General features: G+C 38.7%; 1 protein-coding gene across 2 annotated transcripts in view; it reads right to left on the reverse strand.

The window, feature by feature from the left end:
• Positions 1–22,527, reverse strand: part of PIBF1 (progesterone immunomodulatory binding factor 1) — a 66,340-nt gene that overhangs the window by 37,402 nt on the left and 6,411 nt on the right. For both annotated transcript variants that reach the window (XM_053455415.1, XM_053455414.1), the window contains exons 5-10: positions 15,757–15,876; positions 14,410–14,543; positions 13,774–13,882; positions 9,671–9,852; positions 8,266–8,391; positions 6,724–6,822 (exon numbers count right to left, since the gene is read on the reverse strand). In XM_053455415.1, coding sequence (XP_053311390.1) covers positions 6,724–6,822; positions 8,266–8,391; positions 9,671–9,852; positions 13,774–13,882; positions 14,410–14,543; positions 15,757–15,876 — 770 coding nt within the window. The remainder of the gene's footprint in view (positions 1–6,723; positions 6,823–8,265; positions 8,392–9,670; positions 9,853–13,773; positions 13,883–14,409; positions 14,544–15,756; positions 15,877–22,527) is intronic.

Consider the following 22,527-nt stretch of genomic DNA (forward strand, 5'->3'; position numbering starts at 1 on the left):
AATATTTAAAGTCCGTGGCTACCAAATCACTTTAGGGCTGCTCTAATACACTTTTGTTAAGTGGGACTTCTTTCATTACTAGAAGCAGAAATTAACATAGAGGATAGTTTTGTTTTTTTATAGCCTGACAACATTCTTTCCCGAATTTCTATTGACAACACATACCGACCAAATATATCTCCTAAACTTGTAAAGAAAACATGGCAATAATCTGTCATATGTCACATACGCTATATATAAATACGGAATTTCAAGCCTTTTGCTAGTCATGGCTTGTGCCTACCGCTCGCAAAGCTTCAAACATGACTTCCGATCAGTGACCACTTACCGCTATGTGTGGGCTGCGAAATTAATGATAACCGCCATATATATTTCTACCATTGGGGGTTACAGATTACCGACTAAATTAACCCATCACATAAATAAATAAATATCAAATAGGCATTAATCGGGGTATATGTGAACCATTTTATAATTAGCATTGGAATTTGAAACATCTTCATCACAAGACACGGCCAGAATCCTGAAATGTCTGGCGAACAGCTCTTGGTAAACTGCTGTTTGAATGGTTTCACGAACCTCGCACATTTCGGCTGTAACGTAGCATCTGTCGTTCTTGGCTTCGAAGGCCGCAGCAGAATGAATGCGAGTAATCTTTCTGTGCTCGCTCTAAAAAACGTCGGACACGCTCAACAACTGGACTAAGGATCTAGAAGAATCCAAAACATTTCTGTAGCTTAAACCGAAGTCGTCGCTTCCACCGCGTCATCCGAAATACCAAGACATTCTACTTTGATTTGTGATTTTAGTAAAACAAAGACAACCCCAAAAACTACTTACAGAATATTTAAAAAGTATTCTTAGTTCTAATAACGAGATAAGAATAATTCAACTCACAATGGATGCGCAATGAGAATATACGGCAACCACCAAGCCTCTACAATGTAGACAACATAACTACATTTATCTACCACCATCTCAGCTAAAACTGCATATTTGAGGAAAAAAAGGCAGGAGCTGAAAGGGAAGGGACTCAAACACGGAGGGCAGTATTGCTTATATAAAGTCACAATGGAAGTATTAATGTGTATAAAATACTGTGTACTGTGTATAAAATACAAGTTATTTTTAACACATTTTGATGTTACAGCAATCCCTTAGATCAGACCTGGGCAAAGCACGGCCCGCGGGCCACATCCGGCCCGCTGAATAGCTCGGACCGGCCCGCAAAGAGTGTCCTGGTGACTCACCAATGAGTCCGGTGTCCCCCCCCGCCCCGGTCACTTACCTTAAACTCCTGTGTTGGAAGCGTTTGTCTCGGGTGCCGGCGCTTTACGCTGGGCGCCGGCATATGACGTCAGACGCCGGCGATCAGCAGTGAAGCGCCGGCACCCGAGACAAACGCCTCACGCTTCCAACACAGGAGTTTAAGGTAAGTGACCGGGGCGGGGGGGGAGATCCTGAGAAGGGGGGGTTAGGGAGTTAGAGGGGAGATACTGAGAAGGGGGGTTAGGGAGGGAGGTCTTACTGTGTGTGTGTGTCTTACTGTGTTTGTGTGTGTGTATCTTACTGTGTCTGTGTGTGTCTCACTGTGTCTGTGTGTGTCTTACTGTGTCTGTGTGTGTCTTACTGTGTCTGTGTGTGTCTCACTGTGTCTGTGTGTGTCTTACTGTGTCTGTGTGTGTCTTACTGTGTCTGTGTGTGTCTCACTGTGTCTGTGTGTGTCTTACTGTGTCTGTGTGTGTCTTACTGTGTCTGTGTGTGTCTTACTGTGTCTGTGTGTGTCTCACTGTGTCTGTGTGTGTCTCACTGTGTCTGTGTGTGTCTTACTGTGTCTGTGTGTGTCTTACTGCGTGTGTCTTACTGTGTTCATAGCTTATTCAGTTATTGTAATAAATATTTTAGCCCATTTTTTAGCTCAAAATATTTTTTCCTTTTTTTTTCTCCTCTAAAATCTAGGTGCGTCTTATCAGCAGGTGCGTCTTATAGAGCGAAAAATACGGTATGCACTCCGAAGCCTTGTTCATTTTGTTCACTTCTGTGCTGTGCTAATAGTTATTCAGGCCTTACTTATTCAAGCACCTCTACCAATGACGTAGGCTTGAATAACTTTATTAAACAGCACATAAGTTAACAAAATGGACAAGGCTTCGGAGTTTGTAGTTTGTAGAGGTCTGGCCCTCTAAAACCATTCCAATTTCTCATGTGGCCCCATGGGAAAATTAATTGCCCACCCCTGCCTTAGATGATCTTATCAGCACTGAAAATATACGTATTGAGTAAACAGAACAACATCTGCCTGATCCTAAGGTTATCACAATGCTGGCACAGCTACAATCATCATGCGGACAATGGCGCATGTCATAATGTTTGTGTGTTGTTCTATTTAATGAATGATTAACGATAAACAAATATACATGCATTAAAATATATATATATATACACACACACACATACATATATGTATATACAGTAGATATTAAACTGGTATTGCAACATTTATAAAGCAAATTCTTATTTACTAGTTGAAAATCATTTAAGAAAAAACAAAGAAAAACTATTCTTGACCATCCCTGGTATCGCTGTTTTTATGTTTGAACTTTGTTGTTTTGTCGATTGTTGGAAAACAAGTGTGAAAAGGAACTGTCAGTCTTGGAATTACGTTTACTGAAACAACCTATAGCTTGCGCTTTTTGACAAACAGGCAAACAGTAAGGTGCTTTTTTGCTTTCTGGAACCAAGAACAAAAAAAGCGGCAGAACTACTATATCAGTTCCAAAATGGGGACACTTTAATTTTTGGTGGTTGTGGCTAAAGGTGGCTACTCTATTATGGACATTCTGATAGATGAGGCCTCACACCACATATTTCATTCTCCTAATGAACCCGACTGTCCCATCTCCATCCCTACCCAAGTGTATTCTTATTCTTTTAAACATGAAGCATTTCAAGGTTTACAGTGTATCAATCCGGCAAATACTCAGTAGTTACTAATGTATATGTTTTTTAATCAAATGAAAAAAGAAAGATGCTACGGCTTTCTATCTAGGTTGACGGTATTGTCCCATCCAACAGCCCTCGGGTCAGCGCCTTTCTGCTTGTTATTTAGTATTGTTCCGATGCAATCCTACTGGAAACCAAGGAAATACTGCACAAAAAGTGGATATTAAGAGCTGGAAAAATATGAATCTGAATATTAAATATAATATCTAATATATTATTATTATTATTATAATATATAATATTTAATATCTGAAAAAAAACATTGAATAAAAATATTCCAAGTGATGATTTTCATTGTTAGCACAAATAATTACTTAATTAATAATTAATTGAATAATTAATTATGGTATTATCTCAGACCCAACCAAATGTATGGAGTCGCAAATGGACATTCATCAACAAAAAAGCAGAGGGGCTCTCACACGAACCAGACATTGTGAAGTGTGTGTGAGGGGAGGGAACTGGTGAAAACATCACATTTCCCAGGGAATTAGTGTTATAAGGCTAATGTTAAGCAGGTAATTACAGCGATAGGTTTGCTTCACAGGCTTCTTTTAATACAAGTGTGCGAAACACATCATGGTGTAACTGTATCGTCTAGTGGATTACCTTGACGTAATGACAGGTTCTCTTTATTCCAAAGAGATCCGCCAACACAAAATTGTCGAAACTAACCTTAAAAGGTGACCTTCAAATGGTATTTAATAATGTCATAATATGCTTCAGGAGTTGATGGACAAGAAATGCAGCTGTTTTTTGTTTCAATGATATTGTCAGCATCAAAATATACACATGATTTATATACATCATATATCAATACCATATAGTAATTTCATTCTCACTAAAAACTTTGCCTTGGGGAATGGGACTTATCATGCTAAATGCAAAAATGGTTGCGTACAGGTTTACCATATCAGTCATTTTCCTCAGCAAATAATAAAGTTTTTCTTGTTAATATATATATATATATATATATATATATATATACACACACGGTATATACATACATATATACATACACACTGCCCTTTATGATTGAACTGCTGATTGGGACAGTGTAGAAATATTATATGCCTCCCTATTAGCTGCTGGCAGTTTTTCCAACAAGTCCATCTATTCCCTTAGTATTTAGGCTGGTGATCAAAAATCTTTAAAAAAAATTACATACTATGTATTAACCAATAGGAAAAAAGAGAGAAAAAAATCTTCATAAATACTAGTTAACAACTGTGTGCTTAAAAAATAAAATAAAAAAAGTTATACACATACTGTGTTTAAATGAAAAAGGCTAGCCTACTGTTCATCATTTATCCTACAGAATGCTTTGAAACAATGCCTGTCTATTTCAATTGAAAGTTCTCCTCTGCCGAGCATGCACAAAACATTAATTTAAAGCGTTCACTGAAGCATTTGATCATTTCAAATTATGAGGCATAAAATATAAATGTCAACAGATAACACAGGTGAACATGTGTGGGAATCTCACGCATCAGCACAGATAAAATCTGGTGCAGCAAGAATGTTTTGCAATTCAACACCTCCAATGGCCTCAAAATGGAATAAAAAATGTCAATGTGTAAATTTTTAGATACTGGTTTTTAAAATGAATCACTATTTTTTACCTCATGGCATAACAAGCATATTGATGAGTTTCCTACCCTGATATTTTTTCCCTTCTCCTTCCCTAAGACCCAAAGGAAGCCAAGTCGAGGTCCACAGGGAGGTTCTCACAAACACTCTGCAGGGTCCCCGGAAGCAGGCCAAACGGACCTTTTATTTGCCACAGGCGATAAAATAATTTTGGACACTGCTCTTCCTTTAAGAAATTGTCTTACTTACTTTTCTGTGGTATACTTTGAACTCTGTGTATACAGGCAGCCTCCAGTGTCCGGATTTCCAGATTAAAAACACTGAAATGGAGACTCGCATATCTGGTCTAACCGGGAATTTCCTAACTGGAGTACAAATCTATATCTAAGAATTGAAATCAATAAACCAAAATATGACAAAAAAAAGGTCATAGGGTCAAATCAAACAAAAGATAGACAACCTGGAAAACAGGAAAAACTAAAATGTGTAACAATCATACCAGAAAACCAAAACAAAACAAAAGATAATCTGGAGAATCAAAAAAAAAAAACAGGCCAATATTGTAGATAGCTATACCTTGTGGCAGGTAGAAGGGTATTTATTTCACAATAGACACCCATCATGAATTCATGCAATAGTTAAATAGTATTTTATGGCTATATCTCAGTAATGGTTTGTACCTCCTCAGCTCTAATCATGATCTCATAATGAAATGAACATTTTATAGACCACATTCATATATTCCATACCGCTGTCCTCCATAGCCTTTAATGAGAGCGTTATAATATTAGAATGTATCTGCTAAACAAAAAAAAAATCTAAAATGTGGAGGATAAAATTATAGCATTAACTCAAAAATCAGCAAATAACATAATATCCCCTTCTGATCACTTGCAAGTCCTACAGCTCCCACCATCTGGACTACTTCCCTTGGCTGTCTATCAGGCCCCACAAAGACCTATCCCAGTGGTCTCCTCTCGTTTCATAAATCATCTTGGTCTATACAAACTCTTCTATAAGGGGAGGAGACCCCAAAAATATATGTTTTGTGAGCTATGACATGCCATGTAGATCTTATAGGGAATATAGGGGTATGATACGGCATTTTATCTACCAAACTAATGCTTTATTCAAAAATAGTGTTCTAAATCAGTGACGCTTCATATTCATCTTGTCCTATTTCTCTGTAACAAAACAAATCCACTGAGACAGTTTTATGATTTGTCCCTTCCATATGCCCCCAAGTTGATCCAATTTGCAAGCTTAAATGCTTTAAACCAAAAGCAACTCCTGGCCCCAGAGTTTGCAACATCTGTCAAACATTTTCCGAACTCCATCTAGCAGGCGTGCACTGCAAGCGAACACACAAAAGTGTACGCAGAATCTTTCTTTAATTAAAGAAAGAAAAGATATAATAAAAAAAAACTAAAAAAAAAAACAGGGGTTGAAGAAAAACAGTAGGCTTTTACATAAGGGTTAATGCTATTAAAGCGACATAAAATTGTACATGCGTATCCTGATAACTCTACAAGTGAAACAGGCCAAAAGAAACCAGCTTCAAAATCACCTCTTGGCATATATATAAGCAGATGTAAACATCCGCACCTTGCTAGAACGTGGAACTATTGGTTCTACCTCTACTTACCCGACTATTCCGGGTTGTTAATCTGCACACTACTGCCCTCTGTAGGTCTGTACTGGGAACGTTTATTGTATGAAACACTACTCTCAACAAGTGTCAAATTAAACACACACACACTATATATATATATATATATATATATATATATATATATATATATATATATATATATATATATATATATATATATATATATATATATATATATATATATATATATATATATATATATATATATATATTGGACTTATCAGTACTTACGGCGAGCATAGACAAACACAAGTAATAACTACGCACACATACATTTATATTTAGTTCTATGCTACACACATAGCCTCAAATTGAAGCAAAAAGGAAAAGATTTGAAAAGATTTCCCAAAATGAGACCCCCCAAAAAAAGAGCTAGGAGTTTAATAAAAAAAAATTCTGATGAAGGAAAAAGAACTTGCAGTCACCAGTTGACTGTGTGATAACATAACGGCACTTACTGTTCTAGCAAGCCGTCGTATTTTGCCACAGCCTCTCTCTCCGCTGAAAGAGCGCGTTCCTTTTCAGCTATGGCGCTATCCTTCGCTTCCCGTAGATTCCTAGACAAAAACAAAAGCCACGTGAATTATACTTTTATGAAATGAGACCGAATACAGAACACAAAACACGCACAATGAAAATGAGATACAGTCAAAGTCATTACTGGCCGTTATATTTATTCCTCGCCTAAAAGCACTCGCATGCCTTCAACCCACAATCTGCCAACGAAGGCAGACAATTAAAAGATGGAGAATAGTGAAACCGCAAACATAAGTAACGGCACTGCCTTTTCAATACTAATGGAATAACTCCTTTATTACCTGGGGAAAAAACACTAAGATATTCTCACACAAGGTTTCAAAGGGTAAACTGTATGGTTTAAAGGTAGAATAGTATACTTGCTTTAATTCCTCTTGCAATGTGATAAAAAAAAAAAATCTACTAAATTTTACTAGATTATGGTAAGCAACAGAATCTTGGGTATCGCTGCCCACCCAGCCACCACCACGGATTAATGAGGGAAATTTCTATCAATATTTCTATAAATATAATAATACTATTCTGTGTAACGATTACAGATATCTACTTCTTAGTCACGCTTTAGCATCAGGAGGTCAGTAATGCCTTAGCATGATTGATTTTTTATATATAAATTAAAATTCTAAATGGTTTTCTGATGAAGAAGAAAAAAAAAAAAAATCATGGTCACCAACCAGAAAAGCAGAGATGAGAATAAAACCCACTTGTGCTAAATAATTTTTTTGCAAATAATAATACTTTGCTCACAGCCGCTTCACAGAAAGGGTGGCCACTGGCAGAAAGAGTTAATTAGACAAACACCAGGAGATTAGAGGCACAAACGGCTCTATTTAATGGCTGCATTAGAACAAAATCTCTAGGACGGTTCTCTATTTCTCCCTATCTGAAATCCAAGGAGTAAGGTGTCCTTAAAACATAAAGCCAGCGGTAAACATGGACTAGAAGAGTTTCTTTTTGAGTGTTTATCTCATACTTATTACGGGATTATTAACTTGATTGACTGTTACCGGTGAATAGGTGGAGTCGGATAAAGGCTATAATTTTCGGCTGCTGTCGGCTTCCTCTGACATGTTATGAGCTGCTCATTCACGCACGGACCACTTTTATTGTTGTGTTAATTGTTATTCCTATGAGCAGGTTGTTATTTCTGATGTAACATCATACTTGGATAGTTTCTTCAAAGGCACTATGCAAATGTCACAACTTTTCCTAAGAACGTAAAGCAGTGACTTCATCAGGACACACCTAAGCAGCTTCACACGTGATGACAACGTTCCAGAAAGTTGCAGAGGGACACGATGTTAATGCTTTGCTATCGGTGTATCGCAAGGCTGTCCCACAAAAAGTAGCTTTTTAAAACAAATCAAATACATATAAGCTTTACTGAATACTATAAGGGTTTTCATCAACATTTACCAAGGGCAAGAACTACCATACCATGGTCCAGGAACATCTTTGGATACCTGTTTTCACGTTCATAAATCTCTTTTGATGCCCCTCGAAGCTGTTCAATTTCCTGGTTTGTCTTCAGTTTGATTTGTTCCAATTCGTGGCGCAGCTTATTTTCATACTCTGTTTTATAGTGGTCCCTGGGGGAAATATGACATAGGCGTGAGGAAACTGGAATATAATCATGTATAAAATACAATTATTTAATATTGAGTTCATCAAGTGCTAGTCTCTGCTCTGCCACTAGAGGGCGCAAGGCTAGATTGTCTCTACGTCAAGCTGCTGACCAAACATCTAGCTGCAGGATTTAATGGAAAGGCTGTTAAGGAGTGGCATCTAAAATGAATAATTTTAACATCATGTCCTGACACCAACCCGATTCTTATCCAAAGACGCAGGCAACCGCAAGGGCCCAGTGGCTAGCTTTCCATAAACCCATAGTTTGTCTTTTAGGGTCAATTTTGCTTATAAGTTTGATAGCGAGATTTACACTGAGTTAACGTAAATATAATAATGCCTGATCGGTGTCAATAGCTAATTTGCTTGTTAGCAAACTTTAAAACAAGGCAACATAAATGAAGATCATTTTCTTTGAAATATAAGCGTTGAAGAATTCTTCTTCTTCAAAAAAAAGAGCTCTGCGAAGATTTAAACAGCACGACTTAACGTAATTAAGTTACTTGGGAATGGCCAATTATGTTTAATTGGGGTAAACTTTTCCCAAAGTAGATCATAAAAACAACAATCTTTTTTTCCCCCATTCCTTCATCAAAATGAGTCACCTTATACAATTGTGCTTAATATCAACATGTATGGTAGAATCTAGACAGTAGACCTCATACTGTTGTTGGCTATGAGTGGATTCCTTGGCATTGTCTTACCTCTGCTGCATTTAAAGTAACTAATTCAAAACGTGACCTGTAACCCACAGCCGATACTGGAAGACGATGTTTCTACTCTGGAGGACATCCACATTGGGCGGCTGAAATGTCTACGCAATTTCTGCCGCGTTTGATGCTAACATAGGAAAAACATTGTTTTGCTAGCTATCTGTCCCAGTTTTTCCTGCCAACACCAGCAGTACCACACTAAAACTATGTGCTTTGACTACTAATGGGATATGATACAGCCCTACCAGTGTGCATGTAAATGTGTAACTCCATCTAAAAAGTATACATGCATGACTTTTACAACATGAGAGACTACCATGAGAAGATCTGCGCTGGCCCCGTATAATACACATTTACATAACTGAGATGACTTTCAAGAAATCTCTACACATTAACTATGCATCACGCAAGGCTCCTGGGGTTGGGCTTCTGAGTTGAAAAGTCTTACTTTGATGAATATACCTTCAAGGCTAGGAGATCCAAAGGCCAGAAATAGCGCTAAGCTTTCTAAAGGTCAAGATTCGCTCACCTTGAAGCAACATATCTTTCGTATGTTTCCTCCCTTGCCTTTTTGGCATTCTCTAGCTGCGTCTGTAGACGTTCAACGCGGTCCTCGTCGTGGGCACAGCGGACATTTAGCTCCATGTTCTGTCTGTTAAGGAACTCCTTATCTTTTTGCAGCAGGGAAACCGATTGCTGCAGCGTGGCAATCTGCATGAAGAAGGAAAACAATGAAACAGCGTGCCATATGATCACACTCGCACCAACACATTTTCAGTGTATGCATGCGCTCAAAAGCTATGCATGCGTGTCCAGCTTTGCACACGCGCAGAAGAAGACCAGACATTGCTGCATTACCGACTCGGAGATCAGTTTGTGCAACGGGCCCTTTAATACAAAGAACACAGACATGAAAGCCCCTGGTGACCCGCACACCTCAGGACACACAATGTGAACAAGTACAAATCTTCACGCTTAATAATATAACACGCAAGCTGGTATTTATCCTGATCTCAGAATATCGTGTCTAGTCTTCAGCCAGCAATACATAATCTAAGAAGTCAACTTCAAGTTCCCACACTCCAAAAATCTACCTATAAAGACTGTTTTGCATTTGTTTGTGAGAAATAAAGTGAAAAAAGTGTTTACTTTGGATTGCGCTCTGCCTGTATAACAATGCAAACAAGTGTGATTTTTAATAGATTTTATTCCCAACACACCGAGGAGCACAGCTTTCCAAACTTCATCTGCGCCACGCCACAAAAACACATTTTAGGTTTTCTTTTAGAAAATAGAAGTTAATTATAATACTCCCCGCGGCTCGCCGCTTCTTGGGAGAAAAGGGCAGTTAAGCCAAAGTATTGTGACACGCTCTTTCTTCTGCGAGTGCACTTTTTAAACAATGGAGTTTGAAGCCAACACTTATATTTTCAGAACGGCTTGGCTCTCCAGGACGTCCTTGGTATTTGTATGGAGAAAGAAAAAAAAAAAAAAAAGAAAATATTGAGGCCTTTCATATTTTTCCCTCTGTTTTAAAGTAACTGTACATATTAGCAAATGCTAGCGTGTCATGCTAATCCCCAATGGATTTTACGTTTCTCTATAGAATAACTAAAAAATAGAATTAAAAAAAAAAAAAGTACTAAAAACTAAGAAAGTGGGTTTTTGGGTCATGATCCTCAAGGGCACACAGCCTTCCCAGTATAGCTAAAACTACAGTAAATCAATAAAAAAAAACAAAAACAAAAAAAACACAAAGTAACACGGCCTCTGCTTGTTCAATATTGGGATAGAGGGAAATGGAAACCAACTCATGAGCTGTCAAAAACAAGCTTGTGGTCTTGAAGAGCAGTGCCAGTTCTTTTCTTGGCCCGTAGAAAAGCCTCACTTCCTAAACAAAGCGAAACCCATTAAAGGCTTATTAAATACTTTGGATTTATACCTTCACTTTCATTCAAGAAAAGTTCAGACGGAAAAAAATTACTTTTTTTAAACCCAAAGTTAAAAATATAATACTGACACAGGCCAGTTTTCTCAAACGTCTGCAGACGGATGTGGTCTCAAAGGTTTTTCTATGGCTCTCGTCGTACGGAGAAGCCTCTCTAACTTTCTCACGCAATGGCTAGGTCCAACATTTAATTTTATTATATCCCACAGAGCATTAATCATAATTTGTCTGGTATGCCTTATGAGAAGGCGAGTACAGTTTTTATATGCACGAAGGTGAGTAAGCAAGTAGGAACAACATCATGTGGATAGAAGTCCATGGGCATTGTAAGCAGCGACAACATTAAATGTTAAAGCAACAATAACAGTACAGTAAAAATAAAATGGCATAGTATGAAGACAAGGCTGTTCTAAAAGTGCCTTTTGACATACCGCAATGACACTTCAGAATTATAAACACTGGCCTACATTCATAAACGGTAATTCTGGCCTTATATGAGAAGCAATCAGTAGGAACATTTCATTGGTTTCCATACTTTTTCCCAGACAGTCACTTTAAACTATTATGCTATTTAACTATGGGCTCGATGACTCAAACCCAATGGCTCCAAAGGACATGAAAGGTCTAGGATTTACAGATATTTATATGGCAACACAATGGGTAAATCTCTAACCCTGGAGGACATGGTTGGTGATCGCTATTCTAACTAATACAAGCAGGTGTCCAACCTCTCAACGGGTACCTAGTATAGAAGTGCGTCACCATTAGAAACCTTTTTTTTTTTAAATATGGTTTCCGCCCGTAACAAATGCTTGGCTAGTATGGATATTTTTAAGCTATGTGAAAAAATATTCTAAATAGAAAATGTCAGTGTTGGTCACATCAAACACTCCGATAACAATAGCATCACATTCACAGCAGCTATGCTTAAAAAATCGTTGTTTTCAAACAATGTTTCCTGGGATGTTATCCAGTAATCATTAAAGAAGGTCTGTTGGAAATGTACAATGATCTGTTGTTTTCTCTCCAAGTTACGGTTACGCACTTGAGCCATCAGTTATTCAAAGTTCTTATTTGTGAACAACATGGGAGCATGAAGCCACCAGCACTGCACATGTATGAACTATGGGAAGCCTTCTCTAGCAGTGGTAACTCATGATCTAAACTGAGGGGTCACCCATCAGCTTCACAAACACTCTACTCTCCTCAAACATATTCTCTGTATGAAACAATGCCATTGTGTGACACTGAGATTTATCCACCAAGGAGAAAACTGTCAGAAGAGTTGGGGTTTTAACTCTCCCACTTCAATATTCATTTTGAAGGGCCAACACTAGCAGGTTTCTCCCTCAACAAGGGCTGTGTTGGCAAGAGAAAATTTGAAGGAATTCCACTACTTTATCTATCTATATAGTATACACGATGAGATGCTCACTGAGATAATGGAGCCGAGATACAACTCTCCCTTTAGTGAACAAACCCAAAAGTGCATGCATGAGTGATGGGGACTATGTCTGTGTGAGAGAACAAGTGCAGACATTTATATGTTAAATTAACAGATCATCCGGACCCCATCCAAGCAGTCCTCTCCTATGGTTTCACTTCCCCCTCAACCACCGACTAGACTGTAAGCTCACAAGAGCAGGGCCCTCTTCTCCTGTTGTACCAGTTTGTTATTGTATGTGACAAAATGATTCCACTGATTATTCCACTGATTGTTACAGCGCTACAAAATCTGCTGACGCTGTATATAAATAAATGTAATGTAAATTTACCTAAACATATATATACACAAGACATATACACTAAACACTGAGGTTTAATTGCCAGTTTGGTAAACGCCACAACTACGCAATGTAAATCCAACATAAAACCACCGAAAACTACCTACTAGCAAACGTGTCCAAGATAATATACTTTGTTTCATAGAATAAATGTGTTAATTTTCAAATAGAACTGCATTTTTATACATATGTATTAAGATCGTATCATTTACAACGAGCCGGATAAATAAATTCATTATAAAAAGGTATGGTTACTGATATTTTATTTTACAATGTCGCACACAACCGGAAAGCAGAGCATCTCTGATCACGGCCCAAGGTAGCGCTTACCAAAAACAATACATAATAATCAAAAGCAATTTACTTCCTAAAACTTTAAATATACATTAGTGTCGCTGAACACACAACGTTCAGTTTATCTGGGAATGCGGCCTGCTTTTAAAGCAGCGCAAACCACACAAGGAAGTATTCTTTTTTTCCCTCTTATTGTTGGCATACGGTTTATTTCCAAATATTTTCTGAGCCGCGGCATTTGTAGTGGCAAAACACGAGCTCAAAGCGGGGTTGGTTTTAATATTTTGATGGGTATGCTTCAAAAAACGACCAAACATTTTATTTTATAAAGCATTGTCAAGCCAGATGGCATCTTTTAATTTGCTAACAATCAACATGACTGATACCTCCTATGTGGTTAATTAAGAGGCTGTGAGCCTTATTATAGCATGTTATAAGTCACTCCTGTTAGCCATATTAAAAACATGTTAGGGCATATATAATAATATAATATATATATAATATAAAAATTGGGGAGGTTGCTGACTAAGGACATATATATTCTGAAGAACACAGGCCATATATTAAGGTCGTAAATCCTGGATCATTAAAACACCTCATACTCACCTCCTGAGCCAAATCATTATGATCTTTCGTTAGTGACTTATGAGAAACTTCCATTATCTCAAAATTCTTCCTCAGCTTGGAAAGTTCATGTTCAAATGAATCCCGCTCGCTGCGAAAAAATATAAAAATAGATTAGCGAACACGAGTGATTATTATGGAAATCAGCATCGGTATTCCTGTAAACGTTCACAGCTTGGGGTTTATTTACTTACTTACTAAACAACCAAACACTTTAGAGAAAATGTTTCAGGATACCCCTATTCAGAAGCCAGACGCACGTATGACATAATTAAGATGTCTCAGCGATGAGCGCATAAAACCAATAACAAAAGGAAGACTACTGGCATTCCTGAGAAAGTTTCTGTGCAGTCAACATTATTTAAATGAGATGTCAGAGACATTAAACTGCCCCTTTAAGCAAACTCATTTTGAGGGGAGAGTGGAGCAGGAATGTAGAAATAGTTGAATGAGTGTATGTTTGGTATATGTTAAAGTAACGCTGTAGATTGTTTCAGCCCTACCTACATGCTTCTTTTTTTTTATAGCATGTCAGTCTAAAATTGTTTTGGGACCAGTGTCCTGGAAAGTTGGACGTTGATAATGCCATTCCAGCCACACAAGAAGCCCATTCGTTACCTTTTCACTTTGTCATAATTTTCTAATTTGTAGTCTCCTTGTTGGATTAGCTGCTTTGTGTCGGCCAACTGAAGTGTTAGTCTCTGGCATCTTACTTCTAACTCGGAGCGACATCGCCTCTCCTCTTCGTAACTCTGATGAAATGAATAATTTTTGAGCCACTGAGAAATTGTTCATATATGAACCGCAAGCACAAATTATACAAAGACAAACAGAACATGATAGATGCTAAGAAGCCGATAAAAAGTCTAGGCCTTACAGTAACAACCACACTGTGGTGGTGGTGGTGTTAGTAACACCTGCAGATGGAGTAGGATCTGGTACACCAGAAAGGCATTGTTGTTTGTCTCTAAACAGTATAAAGTGTATAGAACAAGAGCTCTTGGCATCCCGATCTTTACAAAGAACAACAAATGGGAAATCATTTGCAGGAGGACCAAACGTTTGCAAAGGTACAGAACTCAAGCGATGCTGATTTGCAACAACTACCAACTTAGTTCTAAGGCTAATCTCAGAGGCTAAACCTGATCTTTGGCATGTCCAAAAAAGTATATCCCACAAGAACCCGAGCAACCCACTACCATTAGGGGTGAGTAGTAGTGAGCTTCTCCTGAATTCTGCCCAAGTGGAATAGAATGAAAAGTTACCTAGAATGGGACCTAGTAAAGAATGTAGCAAAAACACTAAACCAATTAATAGAGCAAAAATCTAGAATGCATACTAGTCTGCAAGATATGTTTTTCCTACGGACACACACAATGTTGCAAAACATCTGCAGGGAGTTGAAAAACATGTGCTAGATCTAGGCTTCTGCACTTTCTGTGTTTAGACTTAATTTCATAAAGCAAATATTGACTAAGACAAAGGTCAATATTACCCACCAACAGAAATAAATCAAGATGCTTAGTAAAACAGAAGCAGACTAACAGCTAGTAATTCTACTACTTTGCAATGCTAAGTTGCATGAATCTAAAAGGAAAACAGAGATTTAAACAGTACATTCTGTGCAGAGATAAAATCATACATAAAAAGGTATAGAAGAAATGGAATATACGATACATGTGAATGGGTGGAACGCCTAATTTTAAGAACAGGACTAGCCACTAACAAAGGCAGTAACAGCGCATATATGGAAAATGCTCCTATTGATTTCAACGGGAGCATTTTCTTGCCACGGATTGGCTGCTTCAAAGAGCAGGAGATCTGTGGGAGCAGGGCTGCCGTTTCTGTGCCGGCTATACATTCTTCTACAGAACGGGGTGTCAAGGACATTAAAACTGCTACAGATTTACACTTGCTTTCAGACCATAAAAAACAATTTTATGTTTTGTTTTTTTGCCAACACACCTCCATCAAACTCCTCAGCTGCTGTTTGCACCCATTCAGCTCTTCAGACTGCGTCTCGTTTTTCACTTGAAGTTCATTTGCTTTAATTCTCATTGGCTCAACCACTTCATAGAAGCGAATCTGAAAGCACAAACAAAACTGAGTAGGTTAGTGAGAAAAGCATTAAAAAAAAAATAAAAATAAAAAAAACTTAAGAAAATGTGTCATTTGACAATGATGGCAAAAAATGTATCAATAACTTTTATAGCGCCTAGGAATATTGATGTAGTTACAGATTTTAAAACCACATATTGTGCGCATGCAAGCAGCATATTCTTACCCAAGAATGTATTGTTCTTATCTATTCCCTGGTAGCACCACTAGAAATATAGCTATGCCTATGCTAGTTAAAGCAAGAACAACTCCCTTCCTTCAGTGCCCTAACAGACACGACTGCAACATCAACAACAGAATTCTATTGAGTGGAAACAAAAATGCGCAGTAGAGGAACAGATCACAGGAGATCGCTCACTGGTCAAGATAAGGGAACCACTACTTATTAACCCCTTAAGGACAATAGGGGTTTTTACTCGTAGTATATTGTGGGACAATGGCTCTTTTAACGTTTTTTAGTGTTACTGTTTAGCTGTGATTTTCTTCTCTCTCATTTCATGCCTCCCACACATATTATATATTGTTTTTTTCAGGACAAACAGGGCTTTCTTTAGATACCATTCATTTTATCATATTATCTAATTTACTATAAAAAAAATGATAAAATATGGGGATTTTTTGTTAAAAAATTACTTTTTCTCACTTTTTAAACAGAAAACTTTTACTCATCTGCAAAAACTAATGAAAAAAACTACTAAATAGATTCTACTATTTGTCCTGAGTTTAGAAATACCCAATGTTTTTATGTTTTTTTGCTTTTTTCTGCACGTTATGGGGCAATAAGTACAGGTAGCGTTTTGCCATTTCAAAACCTTTTTTTCCAAATCTGGTAATTCTTCCCCCCATGTGCCATTTCAGGTATCTTTGAAGCCGGCCAATGCAATTTACCCCATCAAATCATATATTTTTAAAAACTAGACACCCCAAGGTATTTGAAATGCTGGTATTTTAACCCTTTCAATGCACTAATTTTACCACTACCCTTTGTGAAACTTTATGGTAGTAATTATTTTTGTATTTTTTTCACACATGTTGTACTTCAGGTGTAAATTTATCACTCCTGGTATATGTCCGTGTCACACAACACCCCAATATGTGTTCAGTAACATCTCCTGAGCGCAGCGATACCCCCCATGCATGGGTTTGTAGGGTTATTTGGGAGGTAAAAGGCCGCCTTTGTGAGGTGTGTATTTTTTTGCCATTTAGACATCTGCCCCATGTCCCATATTTGGGACATCTTTGAACCCGGCCAATTCAATTTACCCCATCAACTCATATATTTTTTAATACTAGACACCCTATGGGCATTTGTAATGCCAATATTTTAACTCTTTCCATAATGGAATTTTTGTAAAGATAAAAAATTTTAGGACTTGTTTATTAAAAACTTTTTTTTTTTTTTTTTGGTGACAGTGGGGATTTTTACATGTTACCATATTTTTGAAATTTTTTTTTTAATTTTTTTTTTTTTAATTTTTTTTTTTTTTTTCTAGTCACTCTCATTAGTGAGCTGGGCTCCATTGACCTTGCATGGTTGGATGCAGTACCTGCATTCAACCTGCAGGAGGAGCTCGAGAGTTCTCAAGAGGGTCTGGATAGACCCTCTGTGAACTCAGATCTATTGTTAATGCCATCCTGTGAATGACGGCAACGTCATTTACAGGATGGCACTTGTGGTTGCTCCTCGGAGCAATCACAAGGCGATCGGGGGTCGGGGGGGTTCTGTTGCTACATGCCTCGATATCGAGGCATGTCAGCAACACAGTTTATGCTTAGGAAGCGATTCCGATCGCTTCCTAAGCAGTTTTAGCCGGGCGCCGCCGCGATCTTTGATGATCGGTGCGGCGGCGGCCATTTTTCTTCCGGGGAGGGCTGCCGAGGGCTGCCCTCCCCGGATCCACGGTCAGCCTCACTTGTGAGGCTTCCGTGGATGCTGCAAAGCCGCCGATCGCGGCGAAAACGCCGCGATGCAGCTATTTAACGGCAGCCCGTACATGTACGGGCATTGTCGTTAACCCGTTGCACGGCAACCCCGTACATGTACGGGGATTGTCGTTAAGGGGTTAAAGTTGTCTCGGGTATCAGACATTACATCCAGTCAACAGTGTCTTGTATACATACGCAGGGTCTTCCACACCTCTGCCTTACATATCCGCCTTGGAGTGACAACACCTTTAGCCCAAAATGTGGACAGAGCCGTAGTAGAAAATAACAAGGGGAGGCTCTGTTCCCGACATTGTAAAATTAATTAAGGTGGAATAGCAGTAGAAACCCTGACCCTAGCTGACACCTGACCCATAGAGGTTCTGCTAGTTTAAGCTGTGTGAAGGCACTTCCAATTGTTATTTGTACCTTCAGTGTGGATAGTTGAACCCCCTTGTCAAATCCTTGCAGAACATTTTCTATACAATATGTTAGAGCTACTTGAACCAGATAATATTTGGCCACAAACACAAGGGAACATGCATCTGTCACTCATTTTCCACTGTGTATCATTGTGTCTATTACTTTTGCCAACAGCCCATGTTTTTCAGCGTCCTCAGTACGTGAGGTGAAACTCCTCTGGAGGTAGATGACCAAACAAAACTTCTTTGACATCTTAGAAATGATGAAGACTAGTAAAAATAACTTTGGTATTCCTGCTGAGGAACTGTTTTTGTCAGAAACTTGTTTACTACACGGTTTAAGGCTAGGCATCTGTGTTGGTTTGATAAAAGGCCAGGGAGGTATGCAATATTGGGAAGTCCAGGAAGTTGAATTCTTGGGTGTACCCTCAGCCTCCTGGTATTGGGATCAGAGAAGTGGGACATCTTCTAGAGCAATGCTCTAGGCACTTCCCATAATTCAAAAAAGTGTTATGCATTGTATCGGTTGTCAGACATCTTTCTGGTAACCTCCACTGATCCATATTAATAACAGATAACAGTTTTATGGGCCAGAAAGGTCATCGACCATCTGAGATGTCATTGTAAAAATCCAGAGAGGTTTTAAGCTCTAAATTAAATTTCTCTATTTCCTAAAAGAAGAAGAAATGGCAATAAATCACAAGGAAGAATTTACTCGGGTCAATTAGACAGAACACCAACCGGCTAAGAGCGCTATGTTGCCCCTGTACCAAAGCTGCTTTTTCAGAATCCTGACACCAGGTGGCCATGGTGCTTTCAGGGAAGCATTGTATATTTAGTAAAATGGCTCAGTAACACCAACACCCCCACCCAACATACTAAGCATACCGCTGGCACATGCTCCCTCAGTTCCGGTATGAGTCTGAGGAGACAACGTCATTTCCCAGCTCTCAAGAGCAAGCAGCGTGTGAGGACCGAGACGGAGCAGCCATCGGAAGTCAACAAAGGCAGAGGTCCAAAAAGTGTGTGTTAGTATGTGTGTAATTACCGTATTTGCTCGATTATAAGACGACCCCCCCAAATCTGAATATTAATTTACGAAAAAGAAAAAGCCTGAATATAAGACGACCCTATAGGAAAAAAGTTTTACCAGTAAATGTTAATTCATGTAAACTATGTGAACATTTTTTTTTTTTAATAAATGCTATGATTGAGAAAAATATTTTGTTTTTATTTCCTTTTTTTTTTCCTTCAACCTGCCCCCCCAGTTATGCACATATGCCACTTACCCCCTATAAGCCACTGTGCCCCATGATATGCCTTTTGACCCCCTATGTGCCACTCTGCCTCCAGAATTGCCTTATACCCCTATATGCCACTCTGGCATTTAGGGGGTTAAAAGGCATATTATGGGGCAGAGTGGAATATAGGGAGGCATAAGGCATTTCAGGAGGCAGAGTGGCATTAAGGGGGTTAAAAGGCATTTCACAGGGCACTCTGCCTCCAGAAATTCCTTATGCCCCCCCCCCATTTAACACTCCCTCCCTCATCCAAACTTACCGGAGCTTCTGAATCCCCGGTGTGTGGTCTGGGCAGCGTGTAGAGCTCTACGCGATTCGCATACACAACTTCCGCTGCAGCCGGGAGGAGGTGCGGTTAGCAGCGGGGGTTGTCTGCGTCCATCGCGCAAACCTTCCCCGGCTGTCAGAGATCACGGGGAACTCTGATCTCTGACGGCCGGGGAACCCCCGCTGCTAACCGCACCTCCTCCCGGCTGCAGTGGAAGTTGTCTACGCGAATCGCGTAGAGCTCTACACGCTGCCCGGACGAAGCACCAGGGGCTCAGAAGTACCAGTAAGTTGGGGGGGGGGAGACAGGAGGATCCAGGTCCCCTGCATCACTGCGGGGGATCTGGATCTTAGTCTCATAGTCAGACCTAGTTGAGGTCTGATTATAAGACGACCCCGATTATAAGACAAGGGGTATTATTCAGGACATTTGCTCTGGAAAAAACCTCGTCTTATAATCAAGCAAATACGGTATGTTACTGTGTATCTATGTATGTATGCGCGCGATTGTTTTACTGTATGTAAGTATGTTAGAGTGTGTGTGTGTGTGTGTGTGTGTTAGTATGCGTGTGTCAAATTATTTTCTGGTTGGTTCGTAGAAAAAAAAAAACAAAACAGAATTTTGTCAACCCCTGTTTTTGATGCATACAACTATTTGTATTTCTTTAAAGTTTGGACCGATTACACTGCACCCATGGCAAATTGCTAATATTTTGTTCCAGCAGGGGATTCCACAACATCTGATATGAATAATTCTCACACCCTGTACACATATGATATTCTAAGCTCTAAGGAAGATAGAACATTGTTTTCTTATGTCAAAACCTTTAAGAATAAAATTACTCATAGCTTATTTGCTATACAACAGACAGATCTGCCAACAAATCTGGTTCCATTAGTATGTGCCATAAACAAGGTTAACTCTTTACTTACCGCCAGACTAGCGTTGACAAGCCGTTCTCCAGGTTGCATTAGAAGTCTGGTGGATGGTTATTTCAATTTTTGTTAAATGCCCTAGAATCAATTTTATGGCCTTAGACAAGAGGTCTTCTTAAATGTCAAAATGAGGCCATCGAATGAAATTGATTCCACCATCTTCTGATCTCGGACCCTTTCCCAGATTTGCCAACTAAACCTCCAAATGAATTAACCAGGACTTACAAGTGAGTAAATAAAAGTATCTTTTTTTTTTTTTTTTAACCCCTTAATGACAAAGCCCGTACATGTACGGGCTCAAAATGCATTGTTTTCAATGGGTTTAGGGACCGCCCATTGTCCTTAAGGGGTTAAACATTCGGAGGCAATATGCAAAGCATATTAATATGATTTCTACCCCTTCAAATGTACTAGAAAAACTGAACAATTATACTGTAGCATGTTTAACAAATAGGTTTAATAGACATGAGAGGAATATGGTAATTAATAAGTAACAGCATGATGTTGAAGGCAACTACTGAGCATAGAAAAATGTTTAAAAAAAAAAAAAATATATATATATATATATATATATTTATTTTTTTTCAGGTTTCAATGGAATAGAAAACTCCTCATCACGATAAGAGACACATGCATTTGGAGTTGTGCTCATTAAACTCGATGTGTTTCGGTGGAGAACCTGCACACTTCAGTCTGGGTCCGCAACAGATAGAGAACCAAGGCTGAGTTTGGCATGAGATTTCCCGAGAAGGTTCATCAGTGTGGGGGAACACCATGGGAAACTCATCTCTTGAGTATAACCCACGTTTCGTGTGCCCAAACCAAGACATCTTTGATTGGGGTGGCTGTAGGCAGTAACAGCACAGACGTCCATAGATTTTACAGCTGTCTGGGCCGGTCAAGGGAGGTCAGTTGATCTCCCCCCAGCCAGTCCATGATCTTCACTGCGCGTCAGGAGACAGTGCTCGAAAAACCTGACTCTCTTATAGGAAAAGGGGACGGTAGCAAGGAATGCTTAAAAAATATAGTAAGAATGTATAACTCGGAACAGGAGCTTATGCTCTGCTTTCTTAGTTTTGATGTACTAACTTAATATTTTAGTATTATTTTTAATATACTTAATATTGTATTCCAAAAGCTTGCTAGCCACCATTCTACTGTACTGGCTACTAGTATACCATCATTTCATCCAATAATAAATTCACTTTGATCAAACATTGTGCACGTTTTCACAGTAATTAATGTAATTATTGCGCCACCATGTGGCTATACCGCGTAAAATACCATCAGTGTGTTTCAGCAACAAATTAAAAACAGAATCAATAAATCACTTGGAGTGCGTCAAACAAAGATCTATAGAGTTTAATTGGCCCTTTTATTCCGATTTATGCATTTATGTCCCCAAATGAACACGTTTTCTTGGGACAACGATCAAGTTTCCAAAAGTCATTCAGTAGTTCTGCAATGTGAATTTTAGCAATATCGATAGTGGGGATATGGGAAATAGGTCCAAAGTCATTTAAAAAGTTTGTAGGTTCTTTAACTTCATGCGAGTTTCTACTAACTATTGATTTACACATTGAAACCAACAGGGACTTTGCTCGAATGCTGTAAAACAAGCAGCAGGATACTTGCCTTAGGTTGTAATTAAAGAACACTAAGCACAAATTATTGCGATCTCTCCGCTTCGGTTATTCTATCATGCTAGATAACACCAGATATTTATAAAATTAACAAGTAACTAAAGTAAGTAAGACAAGGCTGTGACA

This window comes from Spea bombifrons, chromosome 2 (assembly GCF_027358695.1).
Source record: "Spea bombifrons isolate aSpeBom1 chromosome 2, aSpeBom1.2.pri, whole genome shotgun sequence".
NCBI classification, from domain to species: domain Eukaryota; kingdom Metazoa; phylum Chordata; class Amphibia; order Anura; family Pelobatidae; genus Spea; species Spea bombifrons.